This window comes from Leptonotus elevatus, chromosome 2 (genome assembly GCF_054856555.1).
Source record: "Leptonotus elevatus isolate MCC_2025b chromosome 2, RoL_Lele_1.0, whole genome shotgun sequence".
Taxonomy (NCBI): Eukaryota; Metazoa; Chordata; class Actinopteri; order Syngnathiformes; family Syngnathidae; genus Leptonotus; species Leptonotus elevatus.
The window spans coordinates 13,162,819-13,190,176 of NC_141240.1; the positions used below are offsets into that span (position 1 = coordinate 13,162,819).

Consider the following 27,358-nt stretch of genomic DNA (forward strand, 5'->3'; position numbering starts at 1 on the left):
CATCTACAATAAGGATTTGTTGCGTAAACTAAACAACTGTGTGTGTTTTTTCTTTTTCATGAACATGTTGTCCGACTTTTTCTGATGCGTTTTTGGTGGGTTGAATGAACAGGTGCAGTGGCCAGTTCACTGGTTAAACAGAAACTCCAGGAGGTCATCTTGAAGAAGCAGAAGCAGGCGGCACTGGAGAGAACAAGCTCCAACACTTTGACTTCTACGCCAGTGACATTCAGGTGATACAACATGCATACAAAAATTTGCAGTACAGTTTCTGCGTAATACATGGAGTGTATCTTTATTCAAAATATATATTTTTTCTTTTTTCTTTTTTTAGGATGAGCAGTAATTTTTACAATCATGTTCCTGTAAGGCTTTATGAAAATCCACAATGATCACCCCAAACCTTGGCAATCTGTTTAATTTTTTAGTTTTGCTCCATGGAAGTTGGACATATGTCTGTGTTTAACTTAGCTGAATTTGTATTCATTTATTTTTTCTCCCCTAGTATCTCTACTTACCTACGACAGCGTATTAGGGCTACGTATAAATATATTTTTTTTTAGAAGGCGGGGGCAATATTCAGAGAAAAAACTCACAAATTTGCCACTTTATAAACTTGCAAATTGACCACTTTATAAACTCGCAAATTTACGAGTTTTTTTCTCGCAAATTTGCCACTTTATATAGTGGCAGATTTGCGAGAAAAAAACTCAGAAACTTACGAGAAATAGACATAGCCTAGCTATAGTCTAATCGTGTATGGATTCGTTGGTGGTTAATGGGACACTGTTTATAAAATGAAAAGGCTGGATAGAGACGCATTCATTCCTAAATTAAAACTTAACTCATCATTCACCGCAGCCAGAGCGACAACACTTCCTGATCCCCTATCAGCTGACTACCACTATCTATTAAGATGCCAGCATACCATAGGTAAATGCAAGTGAATGATGGAGAGCAGCAGATTGGACACATCAATTTAGATACTTTAAAAAATACTATAATAATAATTCTAGAAACATAAATGTTCAAGTAAATCTACATTTTAACAAATTAACTTAAATGCTTGATCGTCCGTGTGTGGACCTTCGCAAAGCGAGGCGTTTTTGTCGCTGGCCAGTGGCCGTACACAACGGTTCAAAGAGCGAATGCTTAACATGATATGGTTAATCTATGCTAAAGCAATTACTATGTCCTTATTTGGAAACCTGACCGAAAATTATTGGCACAAACAGTCGAATAGTACGTTACGTGTAAGTTTTTGATTATTTTTTTCCCCGCAAATCTGGCATCTATATAAAGTGGCAAATTTGCGAGAAAAAAAATCGTAAATTTGCGAGTTAATAAAGTGCCAAATTTGCGACTTTGTAAAGTGGCAAATTGCCCCCTAAAAATATATATATTTATACGTGGCCGTCGTACTTACCCGTAGATCTCCATCAATTATTTGTGTACTGTTTTTCCTGACTGTAGCTTATGTCCTAAAAATTTTAACATGTTTTCTGGATCCAACTGTACAAAATCATAGTCATTTAGTCAAATTTGGAGGCAGACTTCTTCCATTAAGATAACTTACTCAAAGGTGACATGGGTTAATTTGGGTTTGTGCGGTGTGCTTGCAGAAAACTGGGCCCGGACCAGAGTATTTCCTCCCAACCTCTGGTCTCATCTCCCTCGCTGCCTTTTTCAGAGGGTTCAGAAGGGACACGTCTACGCAGGGCAGGTAAAATACACAATAACTCAAGATTTGATTGAAATGTCATTGAATTCTGAAGGAATGACATTTGTAATCTATGTATCGCAATGAAAGGCAGCACAGTGGTATAACGGTTAGTACATCTGTCTCACAATTCCGAATTCCCATGTTTAAATCTCGGCTGTGACCCCGTCATATGTGCAATTTGCATCTTCACTTCATAGTCCAGCTTTCTCCAACACTCCCAACAATATGCATGTTAGGTTAACTAAAGACTGTAAATTGTCAATAGAGTAGATGTGAATGTGAGTGTGAATGGTTGTTTGTCAATGCAGTATTTCCCCTGCCGTAGACTGACAACCAGTCTGGGGTGTACTCTGCCTCTTGCCCAAAGTCATCTGCGCCCCTAATGGGCCAAGCAGGAGTGAAAATCAATGGATATCGAAACTAAACTTGACTCTGTAACAATAATGATAAGGACGTGAACGTAAATTGACCTTATCAAAAACTACTACTCCTTTTAAATCACTCAAGTAACTCTCATCAATGTATTCTTTATCAGCATCTGAGCCAAATTTAAAAGTGAAGCACAAGCTGAAGAAACATCTCAACACCCGCCAGAGCCCGCTCACCCGCAAAGAAAGTGCTCCACCCACCATCAGACACAGAGTACCTGATACACTTGGTAACAAGATCGTCGCTTTGACACCCAATCAAACCTTTTCACTGTCATCATGAGTCAGACTCTTTTTGCCTCTGGTGTTCTAGCAGACTCATCGCCGAGCAGCAGCAGCACACCAGTCTCTGGCTGTAGTTCTCCCAATGACAGTCTTCCCAGTGAAAATGGACTAGTGCCATCTGCAGGCGGCCTTTCACATGAGGTGAACAAATGTACAGTTGCATTATATACACACACTAATGCAGGTATCAGAGAAATGCTAATTGTTTTATTACTTATGGCATGTATTCACTTTCTTATTCAAACATTTTTACTAAATTATGGTTGCCTGAAAAACTTTATCATGCCATAATTTGAAAGTGGTGTATTAAAGTAATACATAAATATAATACATTACTTTTATTTAGCGCATTGGTATAGTAAATGCTAAAATTGCTGTAAGAGAAATCCTGCATGCATACATAATTTCAAAAGTAGCTTTTCTCTTAATTTTATGACAAATATTGTTGTAGTAAACATAATTTATTCCACTTTCGTATAGCAATAGTAACATTTCACACTAAATCGGTCAACTTAAGGTAATGTATTGAAATGTTGACTGCTATTTTTTTAATTTCAATAAATGATTAATTTATCCAATTTTTGACCTCGTCCGGCCGGGATGTCTAATTTGTCTTATGAGATGGAAAATAATGCAGGTTTCAAATAAGCATTATAAGAGAAGTCGTCTCTTGTACATGGAGTATGACCAGACATTGAGTAATGACATGTTTAATGCAGCGGCACACAAGCCTGCTGGAGTGCTGAGTGTGTCAGCTGTTTATACATAATTGATTTAATCACAGAAAAGTAAAAAACCTAGCATCCAGTGTCACACCTGCTGTGTTTTTGTGATTCATGACATTTAATGTGTCTAATTACCCTTTATTAGTGTTCTTACATTACATTTTTTTGAAGGGCATTTTGCAAAGTTTGAAAATTGTTAGTTACATTAACGACTATTTGATTTCTGTAACAATTGTTTGAACAATTTGGGTTAAATGTTTGCCTCTATATTCCGTTGTGTGTGTGCATTATTTTTCCTAGAAAAAAAATAAACCACTGTATTTGACATTTCCCAGGCACAGAAGCTGCTGCTCAGAGATGGCACTCTGGCCAACTTCACAATCCAGAGTCCTTCCACTCTGCCCACCATCACGCTGGGGCTGCCGGCCAATGCCAGGGTAAGCACGGCACTCAAACAAATTGCATTGATGATGTCTCTGTTACAAGAAGGCCACCAATGGAAGCAGTCTGACAGTTACCGGTATTCACAAGGCCTAACAACAAAGAAAGCAGACATAGGGCACTTAAAATAGATATTCTTCCTTTATTGTCCTTCAGAAAATATTGGTTCATGTATTGTATGCATTCATTGATAATGTGGAAAATACAAAAGTCATCTTTAGATTTGTTGTTTGAGCAATTTTGTATAATAATTTCTCACATTCTTTTAATATCATGCAGTTTAAAAAACACAAAAATTATGAATGTGTCTCAGAACCATTCGTACTAATGTGCCTTTAACTGTGGCCTATGAATATTCACAAGACAAAAAACAATTACACAACATGTACATGGAACCCCATTAATGTCATATCCTGCATTTGTACTGCTATGTATATACTTTTACTAACTCACTCACAATGGTTGCTGTGGGGGGGGGGGGGGGGCTCATTAATAAAACAAAGCAAGTTGTAAGACTGTTTCGACTGTACTCTATCTAAATCTATCTGCCATAAAATAACACAACATATATGTCTACTGTACAGGTTGAAGGTGAGCTGTCCCTTCTGAAGCATGGTCGAGGCCCCTTGGTCACAGCCGGGACGCCGCAGGTCTTGTTGCCCCTGAGCAGAGAGGATCAAGCAGGGCAGCTCAGCTCACGACTTCCTGTTATCATTCTGGAGCCATCTGGACTGGTACATGCCCCACTACTCACTGGTAAGACACACATATACTGTCTTACTTGTATACAGGATGCCTCTTGATCCACAAATTGCTAATAAGGATGGTTACTGGTATTTTGTTCCACATTCTTCTCTCTGTAATTTATAGTTTGCTTGTGTTTTATGTGTTTGGATAAATATATTTCTCCTCCTTGAATAAATTGTAACAGCTCTTACCATCTCTTACTGTCTCAAATTAGTTCCAGGACTCGACTCCATCCCACTACAGTTTTCCTCCCACTTGGACCAACTGTCACCAGGAGGCGCTCAGGCCCACAAGCCCCTTAGCAGAACACGTTCAGAACCCCTCCCGCAGAGCCCCAGGATGCTTCACTCACAACTCCTCCAACAGCACCACAACACGCAACTACTGGAGCGATTAAAACAGCAGACTCACCTTGGCAAGGTAGGCAGACTCTTAACATTTTTTAGAAATGTCAATATATTCAAGATAAATGTGAATAACCAAACTGTACTGCTTGGTGAACATAGGACTAATCATGACACAGATAATTTGTTGGTTAACTATTCATAATACAAACTCAATTAATGATGTGTTAAACCAAAGCAGTCTGTACTATGTGGTAGGGGCTAAAGATAATACTGTGTATAAATATGGTGGAGCATCTGTATTGTAAAATGTCCATCTTTGATCCTTGGTTCTATGTGAAACTTTTTAAGCTATTAAAATTACACATGAGCATAGTGAATTGGAACTAGATCATGTAATATTTAACCAAGAATTAAGTATTTTAACCTGTTCAATGATGTGTGTACGTGTGTGTGTACAGCTTATGTCCAAGTCCAGCGAGAAGCCCAGACTACATCAGATCCCTTCCGAGGACATGGACTCAGAGGACGGCGGAGGGACGTCGCCATCAGAGCCAGCCTATCAGAGCAGACTGAGGCCAGATTCTTTGAGGGAGGCGGAGCCAGCAACATCCAGTAGTCAAGAGCAGATTAACCTACAACATGCACTCATACTCAATCAGGTTGGTGTGCTAAAGTTGTAGTTCACATGCTAGGAAAACAGGGCATATAAAATGTAGTTCCTCCAAAACTGTTATTCAGTCGACTGTCCTCTAGATGGCATCATTAACCACCTCTGGATGGCATCGATTCATCAGTGGCAATTGAATTGGGTTTAATTTGTAGCCAGTACTAATTAGAGAATACAAATTTATTTGAATTATTATTTCTGAGGAATCAGAGTTCCAGCCGTCCCAGTGTTAATGATTTTACCATTTTGTCCTTCTCATATGTGACATTATGTGGCGTGTACTTCCTTGTCAATACCTCTCTTATGTTTTATAGTCATTACTTTGGGAACAGCAGAAGCAGCTGCAGCAGTTGCACCGACAGATGGAGACCCTGGCGGTACCGATGCTACGTAATGGTGGAGGCGGTGCGGTCAGTGGGGCGTTGGGCGTGCATCGACCCTTGTCACGTACGCAGTCCTCTCCGGCCTCCACGTCTCTCACTCTGCCCGAAAAACCTCTGAGCCTGACCGGGCAGGAGGCCAGCAGCAAATCACGCTTCACCACGGGTGAGTGGCACATTAGGGCTTTTGCGTGTGTGAGTTTGTATGCACATTATCTGTATCTTACCCTCATTTCAACCCAAACCTGGGTGGTGAACATTGAAACCTAATCAGACTCAGTGAGTCTTGGTGAAATGTACATATGAGGTTATTTTGCCTGTGCAGGCCTGGTGTATGATTCTCAGATGTTGAAGCACCAGTGTGCCTGTGGAGACAACAGCAGTCACCCAGAGCATGCTGGGAGAATACAGAGCATCTGGTCCCGACTACAGGAGAGGGGCCTGAGGGGGCAGTGTGAGGTATGACACTTATTAGCACTAAGTTGTCAAAAGTGAAACTTTTTTTGTTTAGTTCAAACCTAAAGGCTATCTGATTAACATTAAACCATTTTGTTGACTAAAGTTGTTTTCCCCCAGACACTGATAATACATTCAAGCTAGTATGTGTTCATTTCCAGTTGTTATTCCATGGGGCTCCCTGATAGTTCAGCACCAAATTAATATTATTAAATTTGATGACCGCCCTCCTTGTGTTCTCACAGAGCATTCGTGGTCGCAAGGCAACTTTGGAGGAACTGCAGTCCGTCCATACAGAGCGCCATGTTTTGCTCTATGGCACCAACCCACTCAACAGGCTCAAACTGGACAACCGCAAACTGGCAGGTATGCTGCAACTTAAACATCCATCTAGCCATTTTCTGTAGTGCTTATCTTCACTTAGATTGGTAGTTTAGGAAATTTGGGTTTAAAGTTACACCCTGAACTGTTTGCCGGCCAATTGCAGCACACATGCCGATAGTTAAACAGCCGTTCACACTCATGTCAATTGAGCGTCATGTTTTTGGAATGTGGAACGAAGCTGTAGTACCTGGAAAAAACAAACACAAGCGTGGGGAGAACATACAAACCCCACATAGAAAGGCCGGTGCTCAGATTAGAACCCTGAACCTCAGAATTGAGGTGGATGTGCTAACCACGCTACCCAAATTTAGCATATATTTTCATTCTATCCATTCTTATAAATTTGATGATACAATGTGTCTGTGTGTTACACACTCAACAATTATATTATTTTCATGTATTTTAATAACCTCACGTTTTGGTGTTATGTCAAGTCAGCTTCTTGCTATTAAAAAAACTGGATTATTGTTTGTTTCTCAGGAATTCTCTCTCAAAGGATGTTTGTCATGTTACCATGTGGAGGTGTAGGGGTAAGTTTAAAACACAGATGCACTCACATTATAGGTTTTGTGTCGAATTAAAATATTTTACATGACATGAAATGCAGTGCAATGGAAGAATAAAAAACAGCTTTTTAGGACTGGAGCAAATGTTTGCTTGACAACCCCTGACCATGACTAACAAAAGCATCATGTGTAGTCAGGAATGAACAAGCACAGATTGTTTCTAATGTTGAGTCAGGTGGACAGTAACACTACTTAGTGAACAATTACATTAAAGAACACAAACAAATATCGCCTTGAAATTGAAAAAAAAAAATAGTTGACTTTGAAGTGTTTTTTTAAAGTGCTAAAAAAAATATATACCCTTCGATTTTGAATGGTAGTAAGTTCTCAACTTTCACAAAGAGTCCAACATTTTCAGAAACGATACGCCTTTTATAGCCGCAAGGGAATGTAGACACACTTTCTGTAGCTTTTTTTTGTGCATATTTTTGGCTGGTTTCAAAGGGAAGATATTTTATTTATTGTGGTAACGTTTTTATGCCATGACTTGATAACCACACTTGTGTGAGCGTTAACTTCAGTGAAAAATAAGATGCAGATGTGCAGTGCCAAACAGAAAAAAAAGTTGTTCTATTATTTTAATATATTCATACTCCATTGCTTAACTTATATATATTACTGAAAAACTACTTGAACATTTTATATTTTTTTTAGTTGGCAAAACTTGACTTGTATCCATTTTGTACTGGTATCGGTCTGACAAAAAGTGGTATTGAACATATATAGTTTACCACAATTATAAAGTACTGCAGAAGCTTGACAACTGATGTGCTTGAATGTAACCTTGGAAAGTGTGTAAGGAGCGTGATGGATAGTGGTACATGAGCATTGATTTGTTATACTGTTGTCATTCGTGCTGCAGGTTGACAACGACACCATCTGGAATGAGTCGCACACGTCCACGGCGGCACGCATGGCCGCCGGCAGTGTTGTCGAGCTAGCTATCAGAGTGGCTAAGGGTGAGCTCAAGGTGAGAATTTATTTGTATTTTTTATATATATATAATATATATATATATACAGCATGTATGTATATACAGTATATACTGTATATGTATGTATATATACAGTATGTATGTATATTTATATATATATATATATATATATTATTGTGTATTTAGAACAGATAGAAAATCTGATTAATTATGCAATTAATTGTGAGTTAGCTATAGAAATAATGCAATTAAAAATAGTAATAGATTTGTATCTATTTATTAATCAAACGTGCAACCAGCGTTAGCAAAACTTAGAGTTAAAATTACACAGGTGATGAGACGTAAAACATGAAGAAAAAAATCAGCAGACAGCGAGTGAATTTAGGATTTAGCAATTCTAAATGTCAACACAAGAACACGGTGCTGTATTATATGCATACAGACTAGGGACAGATCATTGAAATATGTAGAGCTGCCAGTCAAATGTGATGTCTGGGAGTTAAGGTGTTGAAATATGTGCCCTGCCTTGGTCCTATTTCTTGCATTGCAGACAAACTACTGTGCTGGTCAACTGCATTCAAACTATAAACGATGTTTCTAACTTTTTTAGTTATACATGCTGATATATTCTTTCAGTGTCTAAAATAAGCACACAAAGCAACTGTCTGACATGATCTAAAAACATAATTTGCTTAAAAAGTAAAAATGAAAAAAAAAAGTAACAATATAAGATATCACAGAGTTTTCCAAGGTGCAAACAACCCTGGATTAGGAGACGAATGCATGCATTATTGACGTTAAACATTGAACAAAACTATCATGCTTTTATCACACAACTGAGACATACCTGGTGAAGTCGTCCTGTTGTGCACATGCTGCATCTTTTTCTTACTAAGCAGTCACTGAGAATGACATCTCTAGATAAAGAGATTACTAACATTTTTGTCATATTTAAAATGTTTTCTACCTTAAACTAGAGCAGGAAAAGCACCACACAAAGTAAACTAGCAACTTATTTTACGAAGCTTAGTTTTAAAAATTACAAAAGATTTCACTGGAAAGTCTACGTCAGGGCCAGGGTCACCAACTCCTGTCGTGCATTTTTTAGATGTTTCCCTCCTCCGTCTGATTCAGATGATCAGCTCATCAGCAAGCTCTAGCTCAAGCTTGAATCAGGTGTGTTGGAGGAGGGAAATAGATAATATATCGTATGTAGACATCAATATATGTAGATGTGGCTGCATAAGATTATCCTATAAGATTATACTTATGTCTGAGGTGTGTTAAGAGTGAAGTTGTCCAGATAATAAGGCCAACAATCTTAAATATTGTACGTGTTCAATATTTACAACCACACATTTTTAGGTGTGTGGGGAAAGCCAACGTCTCCCTGAGTCATTTGATTCCATGGACTGTGATATGAACGAAATGTAGACTGCCAAAAAAGAAGTGGCGATAAATAAAACAAAAATATGTCCTACCCGATATGTTTTTTTTTTTTGTATAGATTTTGGTTCCCCAGACGCCACAAAGTATTTTCCAAATCAAACATTATATTGCCAGCATCGCCATCTTAAAATGTTCCCGCCTCTGGTCCATTTCAGAAACATCGGCACATTTCTGGAAGTGTCTGTTCGTATCGGAGAACGTGTTACGAGATCACTGGTGGAACAAAATCCTAATGTGTGGGGTGCTCTGTGTTAGGACAAAACTGTTTCATGCCTGATTTTCCATCTTTCTGTTGTTGGTCACAGATAAAAAAAAAAAAAAGAAGAAGATGATGATTTGAAAAACCTTTTTGCTCATTTCTACCTTCTTTCCCAAATAGAATGGCTTTGCTGTGGTTAGACCACCAGGACACCATGCAGACCCCTCCAACCCGATGTAAGTTTGTGTGGGTTTGAGTCCCCTATTGTTAAGATAAACATCATGAAGATAGTCAGATTTCTTAAACTGGGTCGGTTTTATCCTCAATTTTTTTTAAATGTGTCTTCACAGGGGGTTCTGCTACTTTAATTCAGTGGCTATTGCTGCCAAACAGCTCCAACAAAAACTCAATGTCAGCAAAATCCTCATTGTTGATTGGGTAAGCTTATCGCCTTTGCTTTATTTACTGCTAATGGTCTTAATAGTGATGGTAAAATTATATTCTACATTGCCAGGATGTTCACCATGGCAACGGGACCCAGGAAATTTTCTACAGTGACCCAAGTGTCCTTTACATGTCGCTTCATCGCTATGATCATGGCAACTTCTTTCCTGGCAGCGGATCACCTGTAGAGGTTGGTGTTATATCTTGGCCGAATGTACAAGAATGCAATCGATTCTGACTAAATATGTTTCTGTTTAGGTGGGCTCGGGTCCCGGTGAGGGCTTCAACGTGAATGTGGCATGGACAGGAGGACTGGACCCTCCCATGGGGGATGCAGAGTACCTTGCTGCATTCAGGTAGGAAAAACATTTCCAGTATGCTTCTTAAAAACAAGGCAACGCATAGTAACCAACAAAGAATAATAGTTAGTTGTTCTCTGTCTCCCTCACAGTGAGCCAGCAAACATGCTTTTAGAGACTCACAGCCCAATTTCACAATACTCTGACGTACTTTGTGTGTATTCGATAGTCCTTGTCATTTGCACAGCATGAGTCAGGCACTCCCTTTTCTTAATAACTTTCTGGAAGTAAATGTTCCCCAGGTCTTGTGGGCCGTTACTTCCTGCTCCATAGTCAGATAATTGTCATTGGTGGGTGGTTGCCACCGATAAACTTATAGTAGAGGTTGTTGTTTTTTTTCTGGTTGTCTGATGCTCCCAACCCAAAGGAAGACTGGCAACCACATGGCTACTGGAAAAGGGGTTAGGGTTGTAATCTAACAGGCATTGTTGGGAGGAAACAGCAGGCATGTGTTTGCATAGCATTCTTGTTCTTCTTTTTTTCTTCTTCCAATTGGTTCCTTTAAAAAAAACAAAAAAAACTTTATCCTTAAACATTACTGTTACTCATTCACTCCCAGCCGTTTTTAGTAAAGCAATCCCCTTCACTCCCGGCTGTTTTACTGGATTATGACTGATTTTGCAATGCCCACAGAATATTGTGTTGTATTGCTATAAAAACATGAAACCTACCAAAAGAAAGATTAGAGTCTCCTCTTTCATCTGACAAAAAAAGTATATTTCTGTTTCCATTTTGCAGCAATTAGCATTAGAATATACCTAAGTTACATACATCATTATTCACAAATCTATTTAGAACTGTGAGTAAAAGAGCTTTTTTCAACATGGCCCTGGTTGATATATTTTGCTCTGCTGCCATCTGCTAGCCGTTTTTGTAATGACTACCGTTTCTTCAACCATTCTTTGCAGTTGAGAGGCTGTAACCAAAGCCATCTGTATGCTCTAGCATAATTTTATTTATTTATTTATTTTATTTTATTTTATTTTTACGTATAAATACGTCTTTGGGACACTTAAAACGTTTAAAATAGAATGTTTTAAATGTTTTTGGGAGCAAATGAGTAAAAAATGCACTTCCAATAAAGTATTGGCAAAACCAGTTATGTTAAGTGGAGTTGTTGGCGTCTGCTGAATGTAACTAACTTGTATGTATTTTTTTATTTTATGAAAAAGTATTCTAATTACCATCCTTATGGTAATTGTTTGAATGAATACAAATACTGTATAACGAGTTTGTAGTTGCTTAGGCGTGACTTATTATTCCACACTTTTTTTAAATCGATGTTATGAAGTGTTTGCTATGATACCTGAATGGAGGTACTTTCTGCAGGTATAAAGTCAAAATCTTGGTGTCGTGATAACACACTTATACTTTTTATATTTTGTATTTGTGTGTGGCAGTATAATTTTGCCTTAGGATGTTTTTATTTGACCTTTGTGTGTGTTAGGTGTTTTTTATTAGCGTATGGGAATGCGCGATTTATCTCTGCGCGCTCTCAATTTAGTCTATGAGCTCATGTTGTCCATCTGCATGCAGTCATGGCAGCAGCATGTGTTATTGTGTGTTTGTGCGTGTGTACAAAGAGGATGATTGGGGAGGAGGGTTTGGTAGTGGGGGGTTGGGTCTCTAAAGTCCCCCGGCAGAATAATGAAGGTAAATGGATCCCAGATGGACTGTTTTCCTCTTTTTTTCCATGTTGTCAATGACGTGAGGAGAGTGACAGGCCTCTAATAGGAAACAGACTTCGCTCGCTCTCGCTTTGAACTTCGCCGACTGCGCTGAGCTCAAGTCGAGTCTCGCCAACAGCCCTCCGCTCTTCCCAAAATGTTCAATACAATGGAAACCTTTAACCTTTTTCACAAGCACAGAGCAACAATCAAACAATAGCGTTCTTCTCCCACTATTTGATGCACTGGTTTTAATATTTTGCTTAATCATTTGTGTAATGTCCCGCTAAATGGTATGATGGCTAATTGACCCTTGTGTGACTTTGCGCAACTTCAGGACTGTGATGATGCCCATCGCCCAGGAGTTTGCCCCAGACGTCGTTCTGGTCTCCGCCGGGTTTGATGCTGCCGAGGGAAACCCCGCACCTCTTGGAGGGTACAAGGTCTCTGCCAAATGTAAGCAAGGCCTCTCACCACGTTTTGAATGCAACGCTGCTTTCTGAGCAACCAGCCACTTTCATTTCTGGCCCTTTGCATCCTCAAGAGAGGTATTAATAGATTATTATAGCTCTTGTCAAGTTTAGCCTGAAAAGCAGGAGTTGTGTCTTCAAGCGTCCCTGAATGCATCTCTGATGTGACCATAATTACAGTGACTGCTTTTTGGCATAGTGCAGCACGGGGTCAAAATATATACTTGTCTTAAGCAAATATTGGGAAGTGTAGTAAAGCTGACGTCAAGGCAGCAAGGCAAACGTCACTTTGGTTTGGTGAGCATAGCTCATCCTTATTTGTGTGTGCGATGTCTCCCAGGTTTCAGCTTCCTGACTCGCCAGCTGACGTCTCTGGCAGGGGGCCGCCTGGTTTTGTCCCTCGAGGGAGGTCATGACCTCACGGCCATCTGCGATGCATCTGAAGCCTGTGTCAGTGCGCTGCTCGGTGCACAGGTGAGGCATGCTGGGTAATGGTGTTCCTTTAAAAAGACATCCAACCACTTTACCATAACGCCGAAGTGTCTTTGATGTTTGTGTCTTAACCAGATTAATAAATGTTAGACTAAACTGATGTGTTCCCCTCTTCTGTGTCCTCCTTGTCCTGTAGGACCCACTTTCAGAAGAGGTCCTGCTCCAGAAACCAAATGCTAACGCTATCCGCTCCCTGCAGACGGTCATACAAATTCAAAGTGAGCAATCCTGTGTATTCCGTTGTTGTACAGTGGAACCTCAACTTACAAGTGACCCGGCTTACAAATTTTACAAAACACAAGCTATCGTTCAGATGATTTTTTTTTTGTCTGGAGTTGCAAATAAAAGTTTGAATTATGAGTGCTAAACTGTGGCAGCAAACTTCACAAAAAGCGGCAGATAGTGAACAAATCTTCAAAAACGAGGCCAAGGGCTTGTTTTAAGATTTTTAATACCATCCTCAGTTGAAGTTGAAACAAATAAACAATAAAAGGTGGATTTCAGGTTCTTCTCAAAAAGTAGAAGCCAAATGCCCGTTTATCACTTTCTAAAAACTGTGCATGCGATCGACCAACCTACCAGCTCTTCTGCTTGTCCGGGGGAAACGCCTATCAAATGCCGGAAACGTGCGGGCTCATCTTCATCAGTCGCTACAGCCGGCCTCACTTCATAAACGGATGTCCTCTTGCGGCTCTCAGCCATTTTCAAAATATGTGGTGAGATCGGTGGAGCTACAACGATGAATGTCTGAGTCCTAAGCTCAGCGGCTACATGCTAAAAACATTCGAAGTGCGCTATTAACGAGCACACATGACATCGTTACGGCAGATTGATTGACGGGATCGAGAAACAATCGTTAAAATTATCGACCCGGAAGACGCAGCGACAAAAGTTCCTGGAATCCACCTTTAAACAATATTACACACCAAACCCTAACTTGCAAAATCTTGCTAGCTTAATGATAACACACAATGCAAGACACCGCAGACACCAACAAATAGCATGTAAATGTGCACTGAAGCATGAAAACATGACGAGCTCACTGTTTAATTCTTTACTTTTAATTATGTTATTATCTTCTTTTTTATAAAGCACAATAATATAGAATGTTATTTATCTCATTTTTAAAAAATCATGATACAGAAATTTTGGTTGCTTGTTTTGTTTTGTGCTGAAACGGATTAAAGACATTTCTATTTATTTAAATGGGAAAATATGATTTGAGATAAAAGCGTGAGAGCGAGCATGGTCACGAATGAAGATGAAACAAAGTTTTGATAGCACTGTGGAGAAATTCACTGGTTAGAGTAAAAAACAATTATATGCTATTAACGCAGTCTACATGCTCGAAGGGAGTAGGAAGAAGTCCAAAAACTCATCTCATATTACTCCTATTATGCCAATACACTAGTAGGTTATTCATTCTCAATAATATAGCAAAAATAAAAACCAAAGTAACAAACAAAGCCAGTTTCTGCTCATGTTTATACTTGACACTGTAGTTAAAACTAAGTGAGTGATTCACACTTTTTCATTTCTATTTCATAATTGTTCCATAAATTAACAGAAACACACATTTGCTTTATGTTAGTTGAGTTTATATAATATGTAAAGAACAAGTATTATCAGAATAAACCAGGTGAGAGGGCATAATAAAATCAAGTTGATAAAAAAAAAAAAAAAAAAATGGAGACACCACTGTACTACTCCGTTCCAGTCAACATCCCCTGCATGATTTGCTAATGTGTCTGTCTGCGTCTTGTGTGTATCAGGTCAGTACTGGCAGAGTTTGAAGGCATTCAGTGGCTCCGTTGGTCTGTCCTACCTGGCTGCTCAGAGACGAGACTGCGAAGAAGCGGACGCTGTCAATGCTCTGGCCTCGCTCTCTGTGGGAGTTCTTTCCAGCAAGAGGTACTGCACTCTCAACTTCTCAACCTCAAATCAAATCAGGCAGTACATCTTGTATGAGCAAACATTTACAACTTCTTCGGGATGGTACTAATGTGATAAAAAAAAAAAAAGGACTGATACACATTTTGCACATGATGCTTTGAGTTACGTCATTTTTTTTTTATTTTGCTTTGCTGATTTAAACAATGACTTTGCTTCACGGAGGCACTTCAAGGCTTTGCTATCACCTGCTAACCTGTTGCAACAAGCATCGACACCAGCTCACCTTGTCGTCAAACCATTCTAGTAAGAGCAAGGCTAGTTATTGGTTACCTGGCTAATAGGAAAACCAAATTTGGTTGATAGTGATGTTGTACAGTTGAAAAGAGTATTACGGCAATCGCTTAACTTGCGTTTCCGGCATAAATAATGACAAACACAATTAAGATCACTTTCTCTATTCCACGTAATTAAATGTGTTTGATTTTTTTCTCTCTAATTAATTTCATTGAAATAAAAAAATAGATTCCCACCCCTACTGTTTTGAATATTGCTATCGTTTACCCATTTAGAGAGCAAACAGGCCTTAATTCCTTTCTTATCTTCGTTTGACGGTGCTGACTACTGCATAAAGATGTGCATGCCTCTATACACACTGTAATCAAATACCTGGTGTGCGTGTGTGCGAGCGTGTGTGTGAGAAAAAGTAAAATAAAGTTATTTGTACCCTGGCCACATTTTCAGTTAAAGTGAATTTGTGGTTTGTTCAGTTTTTTATTTACAGTCGTACCTTGACTTACGAGTGCATCAACGTGAGAGGTTTTTTGAGTTACAAGCTGACGCTTAGTCCAGTGGTTTTCGAAGTGTGGTACAAGTACCACTAGTGGTATATGGGCTCCCTCTAGTGGTATGCGAAAGAATTACTGTGTTAAATTTTCAAACTGTGCATCGTGTAATGAAGTAGCTTGTACTTCCAGTAAAAAATAAATTTAGTTAAGTACAGTATTTAAGTTTTAGAGCCATCTTTGATCTTTTAGAATGTTTATTTAGGTAGAAGCTTTTAGTTAACTTGTGCAATACGTTTAAATGGAATCATTATTTATCCTATGTTTCTGTCTTCTTTTTGATGAAGACTGACAGTACTCGACTGTATTTTAATGGTGGTCATTATAGTGGTACATGGAGAGCCAAGTATTTTTTTTTTAGGTCGTAATTGGTGTAAAAAGTTTGAGAACTAGCTAGTTGTTTGTTTTTTGTCATTTTGTTTTGTTATTGTTCTTGATTTGATTTGGTTTATGATTCATTAGAATACTTACAAGCATCAAGCTTCATGTCTCACTTATAGTTTGTCACAGGAAAATTAAGATTAAGATTCACTGATTGTCACACCCACCTCCTAAGTGGGGCCAAATTCATTCTCCGCATTTGACCCATCCCCTGAGGGAGCGGTGAGCAGCAGCAGCGGCCGTGCTCGCGAATCATAACCCCCCAATTCCAACCCTTACTGCTGAGTGTCAAGCAGGGAGGCAAATGGGTCCCGTTTTTAGAGTCTTTGGTATGACCTGGCCAGGGATTGAACCCACGACTTTACCACTAGGCCACTGAGCTGGCAGACCTCATCAGTCAGATTTCTACGTAGGGGAAACAGAAGCTGACATCCAGTTTTATGTCTTTCTCGCAGCCTTCCAGATGAGCCAATGGAACATGACAGTGACTCCATGTGACCAATGGCCTCACTCGGCTCACCTTCAGGAAGTAGGCTGGCCCCACTTGTAGCACTGGATCTCCAGCACTGCTCGCCGGCATGAGAGTGGGCGGCGGGGCGGGGGCAACCAACCATCCATCCAATTACCCACCATCTTGCCTTATCGCCACACGGACACACAAACGTGGTATTAGCACCTCAACGCTGAAGAGCATTCAGCGGGTAACCTTGTGAAACCTCACCAAAGAGCAATACAAGATGTTTTATGAAACTGACTGACAATGAATTGTGCCTTTTGTACAGCACGACAGCTCTGTGAACACACACTCTTTATATACTGCATTCAAGTTTCTCCTTCGGGCACTCTGTTGCAGACGTTGCCTGTCTTTCTTGCCTCAAGTTTGCCTTTATGTTCAGACCAAGGACCGCGTCCATCGGAGGACTTTGCCTTCCCTGCACTCCCGCTCCATGCTACCCAAAATCCATTTTTGAAGCACACATCAGCAGCGTTGAATGAATGACATCAGGTCGTTGCATGCACACGTGAACACACGTAAGAGTTTGTGATGAATCATTTCCTGAATGCAGTTTAACCACTATGAGAGGATGAAGACACAACTGCAATTTTGTTGAAAGAAAAAGGGCAAAAGTCCATGTTGCTTCGATTGCACTGTTCATTCCTGAATGTGAAGTGTAAGAAATTCCAAAGTCTGAGGACAAACATTACTCCAACTCTCTTAAAAAAAATCTTTTGATTTCTTTTTAACACGTAAACAAAATGGCATTCATGTCTCCTAATAACACCAACGGACCCAAATACTGTTGAACTCAATCTTCTATGAAGGAAAGCAGCATTTGCTTCGATTGATGTAGCACTAGTTTTGAATAGCGTTTCTCATTCCACCGTGCTACCTGAGCGGACCATTCAAATAAGTGGCAAGAATCTTACCCTTCAGTACTTCATCTAAGTAGAACTGCCTGAAAATAGCCAGCTTTTGGAAATAAGGGCTTCAATAAGAACAGTAATAGGGACCATTATGTATATGAGGGATGGGCTTTTTTCTTTTTCTTTTTTTACTACATTTTCCACGATGAGAATTGAGTAAATTATTAAATATCGTTTTTTTTAATTGGACTTGAACTTCAATCTGTTCATTTCCATGCCATATGTTTTGGTTACCAGTGCCTCATCTGGTTACAATATTACACATTATTTTAGCCTCATTTATGTTGTTTGTATGAAGTGATTATTTCGCAATCACAGAATTGTTTACAACCAATTAATGGATTAAAATTTTCTTTGCCCATCCAGAATGTACTGTTCATATAACCTGTGGATTTGGTGAGGAACACTATAGACTGGTGTCCACATTGTTGCTCAGTTCAGGCTCAGAAAATAATTTAGTATACAAAAAGCAAAAAACAATGCACTGTATGAATTGCTCTCTCTCTCTTTCTCTCTTTTTTTTTTAAATGCATGTTTTGAAAATCTATGTCCTAATCCTCTAACGAGTGTAACCACTCTAGCCATCATTATTATGGCAAAATGTTGTCTTTTGTGGAGAGAATGACTTCTTATGTGCAAAATACAGCGTGGGGACCAAATGCATGGGAAACCCCTTAGTAATGTTATTTTTCCTTCGTGGAAAACTTTTAAAAAATATATGTAAATTAATAATGTGACCTCTAATCTGTATATTCAACTGAATGAGAGACAAATGTCTGTCAAAAACGCACCGTAGGCTGGTTGCCGGACCTCAGGACATTAAAAGGAACCTCAATCTGTTCGAAAACAGTGCAGTTATGACCGTAATGTGGAGCTCAACTTGTTTTTGCCATTTTCTACTAAATTCTAGTTATTGTCAGTCCAGGATAATGTAAATAGGAATTGCCTCAAAACTCCTCTTAAATTGAATGTGTTATTGTGGAAAGGGCTTTGGACAAGTCAAAAAATACAAAACACATCTCTATTGTAAACTGTCAGATTTCTATCCACATTTGGAAAAGTCCTAATTGCGATCTGAAGAGATCCAAATCAATGCTTCTTTTTTTTCCAAACCTGTGTCGCTTGCAGTTTTCCTACCAGGGTTCATTTCAGTCCTCTAAATTTATGAAAAAAACATAATGCAATGACCACACGTTTATCATTATACGGTATATTACGAGCATTTGTTGGTTCCGTTCGTGTGAGGTTTTATTTGTTTTTACAATTTCACGGTGGGATAAAATGCTCTCACGGGCCATAAGGTCCCCACCACCCCTGCTTTAAGCCAATGACTGTGTTGTTTGTGCGGCTCTTCCACAGCATGTGGCGTCCATGAAGTAAATGTTCGTGTGCTGTGTTTGCGTATTCCGTACTGTAATTGCAGTACTGTTGTGTGATCTGTTATCATAAAAGCCCCAGTGGGTGTTATGTTGTCTTATGCAGAGGCCAAAATAGCCTCTCCTCTTCTTAACTGCCTCTTTTGCTGATGTCACGTGTACTCTCCTTTTAAGAAATACACTGTAAATACTTGTAGAATCTTCCCAGACCAAAATACACATCAGCTACGTGCCTTGTTGCATTCAGTAGGTATATGCGTATTGGTAACTCTTAACTAACTGGACTTGCAGTAATACTGTTGAATTGGACTTTATGCTATTCTTTCCTAATGACCTATAATGTATGTGTATTTCTTACCATATGTATGTATAGAAAGATTTTCTATTTTGTACTTTTGTCTTTTCCTCCTGATTAAAAAGAAATACTTTTTGAAAACAAACATGGTGTTTTTTCCCCAGACTATAAAGCTGCATTAAAGAAAAAAAGATCAATAAATGTTTTGTCTTGATCTAATAGGTTCTGTTTGTAAAAATACCAATAAGCTTGTTACCAGTCTAAAGGGTTTTTAGCCTGTTCTTGTAATTTGCAGTTTTGTGGGAGAAAACCCACACAAGCACGAGGACAACATGCAAACCCCACACGGGAAAACTGGAGGCAAGATTTGAACACAAACCTCAGATCTGTGAAGCAACATGCTAATCCAGCTAGCTGAACCCTAACTGTTTTTTGTTTTTTAATCTTAGCTAGTGAGCATTTGATAAACCATCAACATATCTCAATTCTCCTTACTTAGTTTGGCAGAATCTGAAAAACCGGTGTGCCTGTGTCTTTTAAATCAAAGTAACTCAAAAAGGTCCAAACAAGCTATAAAATACCCCCAGCGCCTTTAATTGCACATTAAAGCGCGTTCGTTTGGCAGCATTAAGTGTTCTTGACTGACCAGGCGAAGGAAGGCGCGCAGACCTCATTAAAAGAAAAGCGGGGAGAATGTGAGACAGCATTTAACAAGCGGCTGGAGACAAAGTGGGTGGGGTGCGTGCCTAATGTTAGTTGCAACATCATCATCACTGCTGTAACAAAATGAACCGTGAACATTTTTAAATGGATTTTATTGTCAGGACACTTTTGAATGACATACAGTATCTGCTGATGTGTCAATGTCAAGCATGCCTCTTCAAAACTCATCTCTGTCCGAAATCTCCTTAGCTGCACGCTCTGCAGTTCTTTATAAGTCCGTGTTCTCGATAATAATCAGACAGTTCCCTCATCCTTGAAATTGTCATTCTGACGTTCACATGACAGAAATGGTAGAAATGGTGACGTGCAACAAACAATTCCTTTTCTGAGCAGCTGGAAAGACAGAGAGGCAAACGGTTATTGCTTGGAACACATCTTTTCATGAAACAGCAGGCATATTTCCCATTCAAGTGTTCACATTCGCAGATAAAATACAGGAGTATAGGTGCAAGAGGTAACATTTTAGGGTCTCCTTATGAGGTAACACTTGTTTATTCCATTACTTCGGGCAGCGCCATTTCGGTGTGCATTACTGAGAATAAGTAAATACTCTTGTTGTGAGTAATATCACCTCTATCTGTGGTTCATATATGTTTGTAGCTCACGTAACTTGCCGTGTTTAATTGCCTCGTTTACGTTTGCCGCACTCTTAACTCATTCACTGCCATTGACGGCTATAGACGTCAAAAATGTATTTGAGCTATTTCTATAAGTTTAATTTTTTTTCCCACTTTGTTAACAAGAGTATGAAAACCTAGAATTTTTTTAAGTGTATATTTATAACATAAATAAAATCGTGAGTTAACTAGTAAAGTCATGTGACAAATTTTAATTACCTGACGCCCCTCATTTTTAATAATCTTTTCTTTTTTAAATCTTTTAAAAAAAAAATAAGAAAAGATTATAAAAAATTTGGGCCAGCGGGTGATTACATTTTTTAACTAATTAATCGCATGACTTTACTAGTTAACTCACAATTTAAAAAAAGATTATTAAAAATTAGGGGCGTCAGGTGATTTTTTTTTTTTTTATTGTAATTAATTGCATGACTTTACTAGTTAACTCACAATTAATAACAAATTTTATATCTGTTCTAAATGTGCAATAAAAATTCTAGTTGTTCATACTCTTGCTAACAAAAGTGGAAAACATTTTTAAACTAATAGAAATAGTTCAAATAAATTTTTGACGTCTATAGGCGTCAATGGCAGTGAATGAGTTAACTGCCTTGTTATCGTCGTCAGATCTGTGGCGCTAAAAATATAACGGTAACTGCCCTCGCAGACCTAATTATAGCTCTTATACACACCACATTATATTTGTAATGTGGCTTTTTTGTTTCCCTTTGGGTTTATGTATACTAATTCCTACACGGAGCAGCCTTGCAAATTAAAAGCATGGATTTCAAAACAAGACATAATTAAACAGCACACACTAAACAGCTTGAAGAATTCTTACCATGATAGATATTACTAAATTGAAGCCCTATTGTGTTGAATTGAATTCTTTGCATTTCACTCTATTCTTTAAAAAGAAGTTGTGCAACCACATACTTTGATTGGGACATTTTTGCCTATGGATTATTTGTTCCATCTTATTTATGGATTTTTTTTAATATTCATTTTATTGTGTGCAAAATTACTTTTATGAGCAAATTGAAAAAAATATAATTGCCGTTAATTTCATTCAATCAGGAAATTTGCTATATTTGGGATATATATGTCATTTAAAAAATATATCAGTTTTTGGTGTGGAAATTGTATGTATCATAAGTACTAATAGTATCGGCACTTGGTATCGGTGAGTACTGAAGATTTGAGTATCGGTCTCAACAAAAGTGGTATCCAACATCCCTAATATGTTCTAAGTGACCCCACTAGTTTAAACATGGTATTCTGATTAATATCTTGTTCTTGGAATTTGAATAAAGCAGCAAAACCCAACCTTTTTATCCATTTCAATGGGCAGCCATTTTGCCACTTGCTGTCGACTGAAAATGACATCACAGTAGCCCGGGCAACGACCAATCACGGCTCACCTGTTTTATGAGTTTGTAAGCTGAGCTTTGATTTGTCATGCCGAATGCAGAAACAGTTCAGATGTCACAAGTTAACGAATAAAAGGATTTAAAACGTTTTGTCGATGTCTTTGCATTTTCACTTTACACCTCTAGGGGAGTAAAACATATGTTTTATTTGAGTACAGATTTTGTTTCTTAAAGCAACACTAAGGACCTTTCAGTTTATGTTGATTATGGCGGCGACATATGGACAAAAGTGGTTATGTTATGCCTGAAGGAAAATCACATTTCCTATGAAAACAAGCACATTGCATAATTTTGTTTTTCGCCTTTGTAATGAATGGGGAAAGGGGGAAATGGCGTATGCACATTTGTAGTTTTTTGTGTGGAAGTGTTCCTACCATCCTCCTCAAAGTTGCTCAGTGCCAGTAAAAATGATACAGATCCCCTTAGGTCATGGCAAAGCTACCATTCAACTAGTTTTAAGTCAATGTTTCATCAGAAGAGATATGAAAATATTTGATTAAGGTTGAAAATGTCCTTAGTGCTACTTTAAGTACATATGTTACAACTGCTACATATAAAGTAGTTTGACATCCTAACTACAATTAAAAACATCAGGCGGCCAAAATTAATCAGAATGGCGGGTTTAAACTACACATAGAACATATTGGTTTAAAGAAAAATTTTGACATGACTTTCCCTTTAAGTGGCATGGACAATAAATGTCTTAAACTTTGTTGTGTTATTTTTTACATAAACATTGTAGGATCAAGCAAATTAACTCATTCACTGCCATTGACGTCTATATACGTCAATTTTTTTTTAAAAAACTATTTCTATTAGTTTTAAAAAAATGTCCACTTCTGTTAACAAGAGTATGAAATCCTAGAATTTTTTTTATTGTACATTTAGAACAGATGTAAAATTTGTGATTAATCGTGAGTTGACTATTGAAGTCATGCAATTAATTACAATTACAAATTTAAATCGCCTGATGCAATTAAAAAAAAGAAAGAAAAGATTATTAAAAATTAGGGGCGTCTGGGGATTACATTTTTTAATCGTAATTAATCGCTTGACTTCACTAGTTAACTCACCAATAATCGGAAATTTTATATCTGTTCTAAATGTACAATAATTTTTTTTATAGGTTTTTATACTGTTGTTAACAAAAGTGTGTGTGTGTGGGGGGGGGCGGGGGGGGGGGGGGTTAAACTAATAGAAATAGTTCAAATGAATTTTTTACGTCTATAGTCGTCAATGGCATTGAATGAGTTAAGAAGTAACCTGGCTGGTCCACCACTTAACACGATGATAAGTAGTCAAGAGCCTGCAGTTCTTAAAATTAGGTTTTTGCTGCCTTTGTGCATTTTAGCAAGAATTCATCAAGAAATTCAACATTGGTGTGTCTATGATTGTGTGTGTTGAGGAAAGGGGGCGGGGGGGGGGGGGTTACCTCTATGCATGTGTACTACATAAATCTGCTCTCACCTCCTCGATCAATCCCAGTGGTTTATAGGAGCCCAGTGGGAGATCTCCCGCATGGGCCTTCCCCTTTGATGGCACCACATATGATTCATTGCTTTTTCTAAAGCCGTTTGTTTTCATTAGTCCTCGTCGTCAGCTCGCCGCGGCTCTATCGCGCTCTTTTTGTGCAACGCAAGCATATTTAAGGCCAAACGAGGGGAAAGAATTTGCGAGCGGTTGCAAGGGTTTCTTTGGCACGGGAACAAACGGAGGAGGTTTGAGTAGAGACTGAAGACTGGCAGGCAGCAACGGGTGCTTTTTCCACTCTTGTTGATAATGAGCCAAAAGGACGTGAATTCTAGCCTCTACACTGACGTTTGTTGGATGTTTTTGCCTGTCTGACTGACAGGTGAGCAGTCCAGGCTTTGGTCCAAGTCAACTGAGACCGTGAACATGATCAACAGTAAAAATTATCCAAATGAAAGGATGGACATTTAAGCGTACTGATGCATACCTACGTCGATGTTGGTGATTGTTGTGGTGCTCAGGATGCTGCTGAATGTAGAACAAGGGTCGAAACATCAGTTTCAGTACCGAGGCTTAGTCATGAGGAGATATCATTTAGGAGGAGTCCTTGTTTAAAAGTGATCAAATTATCAGGAAAATTGAAATTAGCATCCTTGTTTGAAGGCAACAACAAAAACAAAAATCCCCTGGAGACGAATCGATGACTTTAAAATGAACAAACTAGTATGTAAGCTTGAAAAGCAGATGTTTCAAGCTCATTTTCTCATTAAGAAAATGATGATGATGTAACCTGAGACGTGCGAGTCAAATGGGTGACCCATTTTAAATCAAGTGAGAACATTGTTTGGTCAAAGACGAGGCTAGTGACTGGCAGACATGGTGGACCAGGCCCCCTCCATCCTCCAGACAGAGAAGGCATAGCTGAGTCTCTCGTGGGCCAGGTAGTTGCAACCGCTCTGCTTGGAATCCATCTCGTCGCTCTGCAGAACCTGGTACAGGAAGTCGATGTAGCGCGACGCCAGTTTAAGGGTCTGAATCTTGCTCAGTTTGTCCGAAGGGAGCGTCGGGATGATTTTCCGTAACGAGGCGAAGGCTTCGTTCAGGGATTGCGTCCGCTGGCGCTCTCGGATGTTGGCGACCACGCGCTGGCCATGTGGGTCCTCCAGGGGCGATAACCCTCCAGGACTTGGACCCGGAATTGGAGAAAGGCACGGCCCCGAAGAAGAAGGCAAATGTTGAGGACTCCTTTTGAGTTTTTTGGGTCCTGCCGGAGTATCGATCCGGACGTCGTCTGCGGTCTTGTCGTCGATTGATGTGATTGTTGTGGAGTCGTCCGTCTCAGGTGAGTCTGTGTGGTGTTTCCGCCCGCGGAATCCAGGTGTTGCCACAAGGACAGGACATGCGTTTGAGGGTGGTTTCCCGATGTTCTCCTCAGTGGAAACCACAGCTCCCACCGGATGATCTGCGCCAGACTGCTCCTCGTCTCGCATACTTCAGTAACGCTTCTTCCCTTGAGGGATATTTTCAAATCCTCTTGTTTTTGCCTCTTCGTAGATTGATCTTCACAAACTGTTGAGCCTTTTTCGTGACAAATGGTGAAACCTCAGCATTGGTTATGCGTTATCACCATGCGTCTTCCTCCACACTCGTGAAAGGCAGCCGGTAATCACCACATTGGTCGTCATGTCCCGCCGCTCCTCCAGCCGCATGTGATCCAACACAAACTTGAATCTGACTTTTAAAAAAGGGAGGGGACCTCGAAGCGTTCGGCGGTCCGCCCTTCTGAATCACTGATTGGTGTAGGTCAATTTTTTTTTCAAGCTCTGTACGACAGGAACCCTAAACTATGGGGCACTGTGATCAAAGGAACAAGGTGTCTGGTACAGCCGAGCAAATGAAACCTCAATGACGTTTATGCCTCGCCATGGAAGCTTCCCAAGTATATTGGTTCCAGATTTCCTCCTAAACATGTCCTTGCCGCCCCCCGACCCCCACCCCCTTACCCTCCCCACATACTTGCTCACTGCTGCTTCCCCTTCCCCTGCCTCAACACCACGTCGTTCCGTTCATTCTATTTTCTATTAAATATACCCTCACTGTGATGTTTTTAACATGTAACATTCCAAGGGGTTGCAGTAACGTGTTTAAAAAAAATAAGTCTTAAGCGTGCTAGTAGAAGCAACAAGGCAAACACAATGGTGTGTTTTATTCTAGTTGGCTCTCGTTTCTAATCATAGGCCTAAAGGGAGGAAGGAGCTGGCGTTCGCTCAGCACCGCACCAACGAGGTCCAATCAGACACTTAAGAAAAGAGAGCCGAGTGGAACCAAAAGAAGACATTATGTTACTTTCATCCAGAGCCAGTCTTGGAAACTCATCCAACATGGACTCCACTGTTCAAAACTTTTTGTGACGGGGTGCGCAGTCCTCCTCCGCAAGAGAATTGTTTACAATTTTATTTTTTGCACATCATCAACAGAAAAGATGCTTCCCCACAATGGAAACAATTTGGTTTTGGATGTGCAGACTGCTCATGACTAAGTGGAAAAACTCCTATCGAAGATCCCTCCTCAGTGTGAGTCAACCCAAAGATGGCGTAAGTTCACCACAAGAGACGTAACAAACCGCTTTTGTCACACCACAGCGGACACACGTAAATATCTTTTGAACTGAAGGAATTGTCTTAAAACTAAATCTAATATGAGCTATATCTATTTTGAGTCTAAATACAATAGAGTATATTTTTGGAAGGTTAACAGAACTATTCAGGAACTGGCTAAGTTCCACAATAAGAACGCTTATGAGGCTTTTTGGTCAGACAGCCACAACTCTTCACCAGACCTTTCCAAACACAATCAACAATCGTCCTGTTCTGTAAAAAGACTAATTGTAAAGGCTGTGCACTATTACGGAAGCGTATTGCATTCACGTGAAAAAAAAACAACTCCTGTTTTTCTGACAAATTTTTGGGGGGAGTTGTTTTTTTGAGTATTTTTTTTTTAATTTTCTCAATATTTTTGTCTGTTTTACAGATTTTTTTTCTGTCAAAAAAATATTCAGAAAAACAGGCTGAAAAATATTATTTAAAAAAAAACAGGAAATAAATTATTACGAAAAACAGCTGGTGTTCTGTTTTTTGGAGTATTTTCTTTTTTTTTTACCTCTGAACTTCAAGTGACTTGTTGTAGACTCGCTAATAGCGGAAGCGGACACTTTCCCGCATACCTCCATATGCATTATGATGGTCATGTTTACTTATTGGCTCTCAATAAAGGAATGAATGTGTATACTGTATTGTGGTTTGTTCTCTAATTTCTGAGGGAAAACCCTTTAAAAAAATATTCTGAAAAACAGAAAAAAAATATTCTGAAAAACTGAAGAAAATATTTTTTTTAAACAGAAAAAAATACTCAAAAAAACAAAGCTCCCCCCCAAAAATTTGTCAAGAAAACAGGACTTTTTTTTTCCAAGTGAATGCAATACGCTTCCGTACATTATGAACTATGTTTCAACTACAATAAAACTAGCAGTTATTATTATTATGTTCAGTGGTCACACAGTTGCAACCACAAGTATTGGAACAGTCAGGTCTTTCCTTTATTTTCGAGCTGACTGAAAAAGGTAAAAGCAAAAGATACGTATGAGATGAGGATATGAAGTAAGTATGAGACTGCATTTCAGCTTTCATTTTCAGCTATTTACATCTGGATCAAATACTGTGGTTTGCTTCGAAACCTCTGCTGAA

General features: G+C 39.1%; 2 protein-coding genes across 5 annotated transcripts in view; one reads left to right on the forward strand and one right to left on the reverse strand.

Moving 5' to 3' along the window:
- hdac7a (histone deacetylase 7a) overlaps nt 1-17,552 on the forward strand; it is a 52,249-nt gene extending 34,697 nt beyond the window's left edge. For 2 of the 3 annotated variants that reach the window (XM_086069576.1, XM_086069575.1), the window contains exons 5-26: nt 113-233; nt 1,623-1,723; nt 2,259-2,381; nt 2,465-2,577; nt 3,497-3,598; nt 4,187-4,358; nt 4,564-4,769; nt 5,155-5,355; nt 5,678-5,909; nt 6,069-6,202; nt 6,445-6,565; nt 7,064-7,113; nt 8,012-8,119; nt 9,912-9,967; nt 10,082-10,169; nt 10,246-10,365; nt 10,434-10,531; nt 12,539-12,657; nt 13,012-13,145; nt 13,300-13,381; nt 14,936-15,074; nt 16,735-17,552. In XM_086069576.1, the coding sequence (XP_085925702.1) occupies nt 113-233; nt 1,623-1,723; nt 2,259-2,381; nt 2,465-2,577; nt 3,497-3,598; nt 4,187-4,358; nt 4,564-4,769; nt 5,155-5,355; nt 5,678-5,909; nt 6,069-6,202; nt 6,445-6,565; nt 7,064-7,113; nt 8,012-8,119; nt 9,912-9,967; nt 10,082-10,169; nt 10,246-10,365; nt 10,434-10,531; nt 12,539-12,657; nt 13,012-13,145; nt 13,300-13,381; nt 14,936-15,074; nt 16,735-16,777 (2,663 nt within the window). In that variant the 3' untranslated portion in view covers nt 16,778-17,552. The remainder of the gene's footprint in view (nt 1-112; nt 234-1,622; nt 1,724-2,258; nt 2,382-2,464; nt 2,578-3,496; nt 3,599-4,186; nt 4,359-4,563; nt 4,770-5,154; nt 5,356-5,677; nt 5,910-6,068; nt 6,203-6,444; nt 6,566-7,063; nt 7,114-8,011; nt 8,120-9,911; nt 9,968-10,081; nt 10,170-10,245; nt 10,366-10,433; nt 10,532-12,538; nt 12,658-13,011; nt 13,146-13,299; nt 13,382-14,935; nt 15,075-16,734) is intronic. The other variant, XM_086069577.1, reaches the window with a different exon arrangement.
- A 2,619-nt stretch (nt 17,553-20,171) lies between these two features.
- Nucleotides 20,172-25,314, reverse strand: LOC147178495 (twist-related protein 2-like). 2 transcript variants are annotated; one of them, XM_086068712.1, is made up of 2 exons: nt 24,107-25,314; nt 20,172-20,431 (listed from the first exon to the last, which is right to left on the reverse strand). In XM_086068712.1, exon 1 carries the CDS (start codon nt 25,103-25,105, stop codon nt 24,476-24,478), a length of 630 nt encoding a protein of 209 aa, XP_085924838.1. In that variant the 5' UTR covers nt 25,106-25,314; the 3' UTR covers nt 20,172-20,431; nt 24,107-24,475. The 2 variants fall into 2 exon arrangements, with proteins under 2 accessions (XP_085924838.1, XP_085924837.1); XM_086068711.1 differs by having other exon boundaries at nt 24,103-25,314.
- Nucleotides 25,315-27,358: the final 2,044 nt, after the last annotated feature.

Excerpts from the sequence above, each read along its gene's own strand:
- LOC147178495 (XM_086068712.1), bottom strand. The coding sequence starts at position 25,105 with ATGCGAGACGAGGAGCAGTCTGGCGCAGATCATCCGGTGGGAGCTGTG.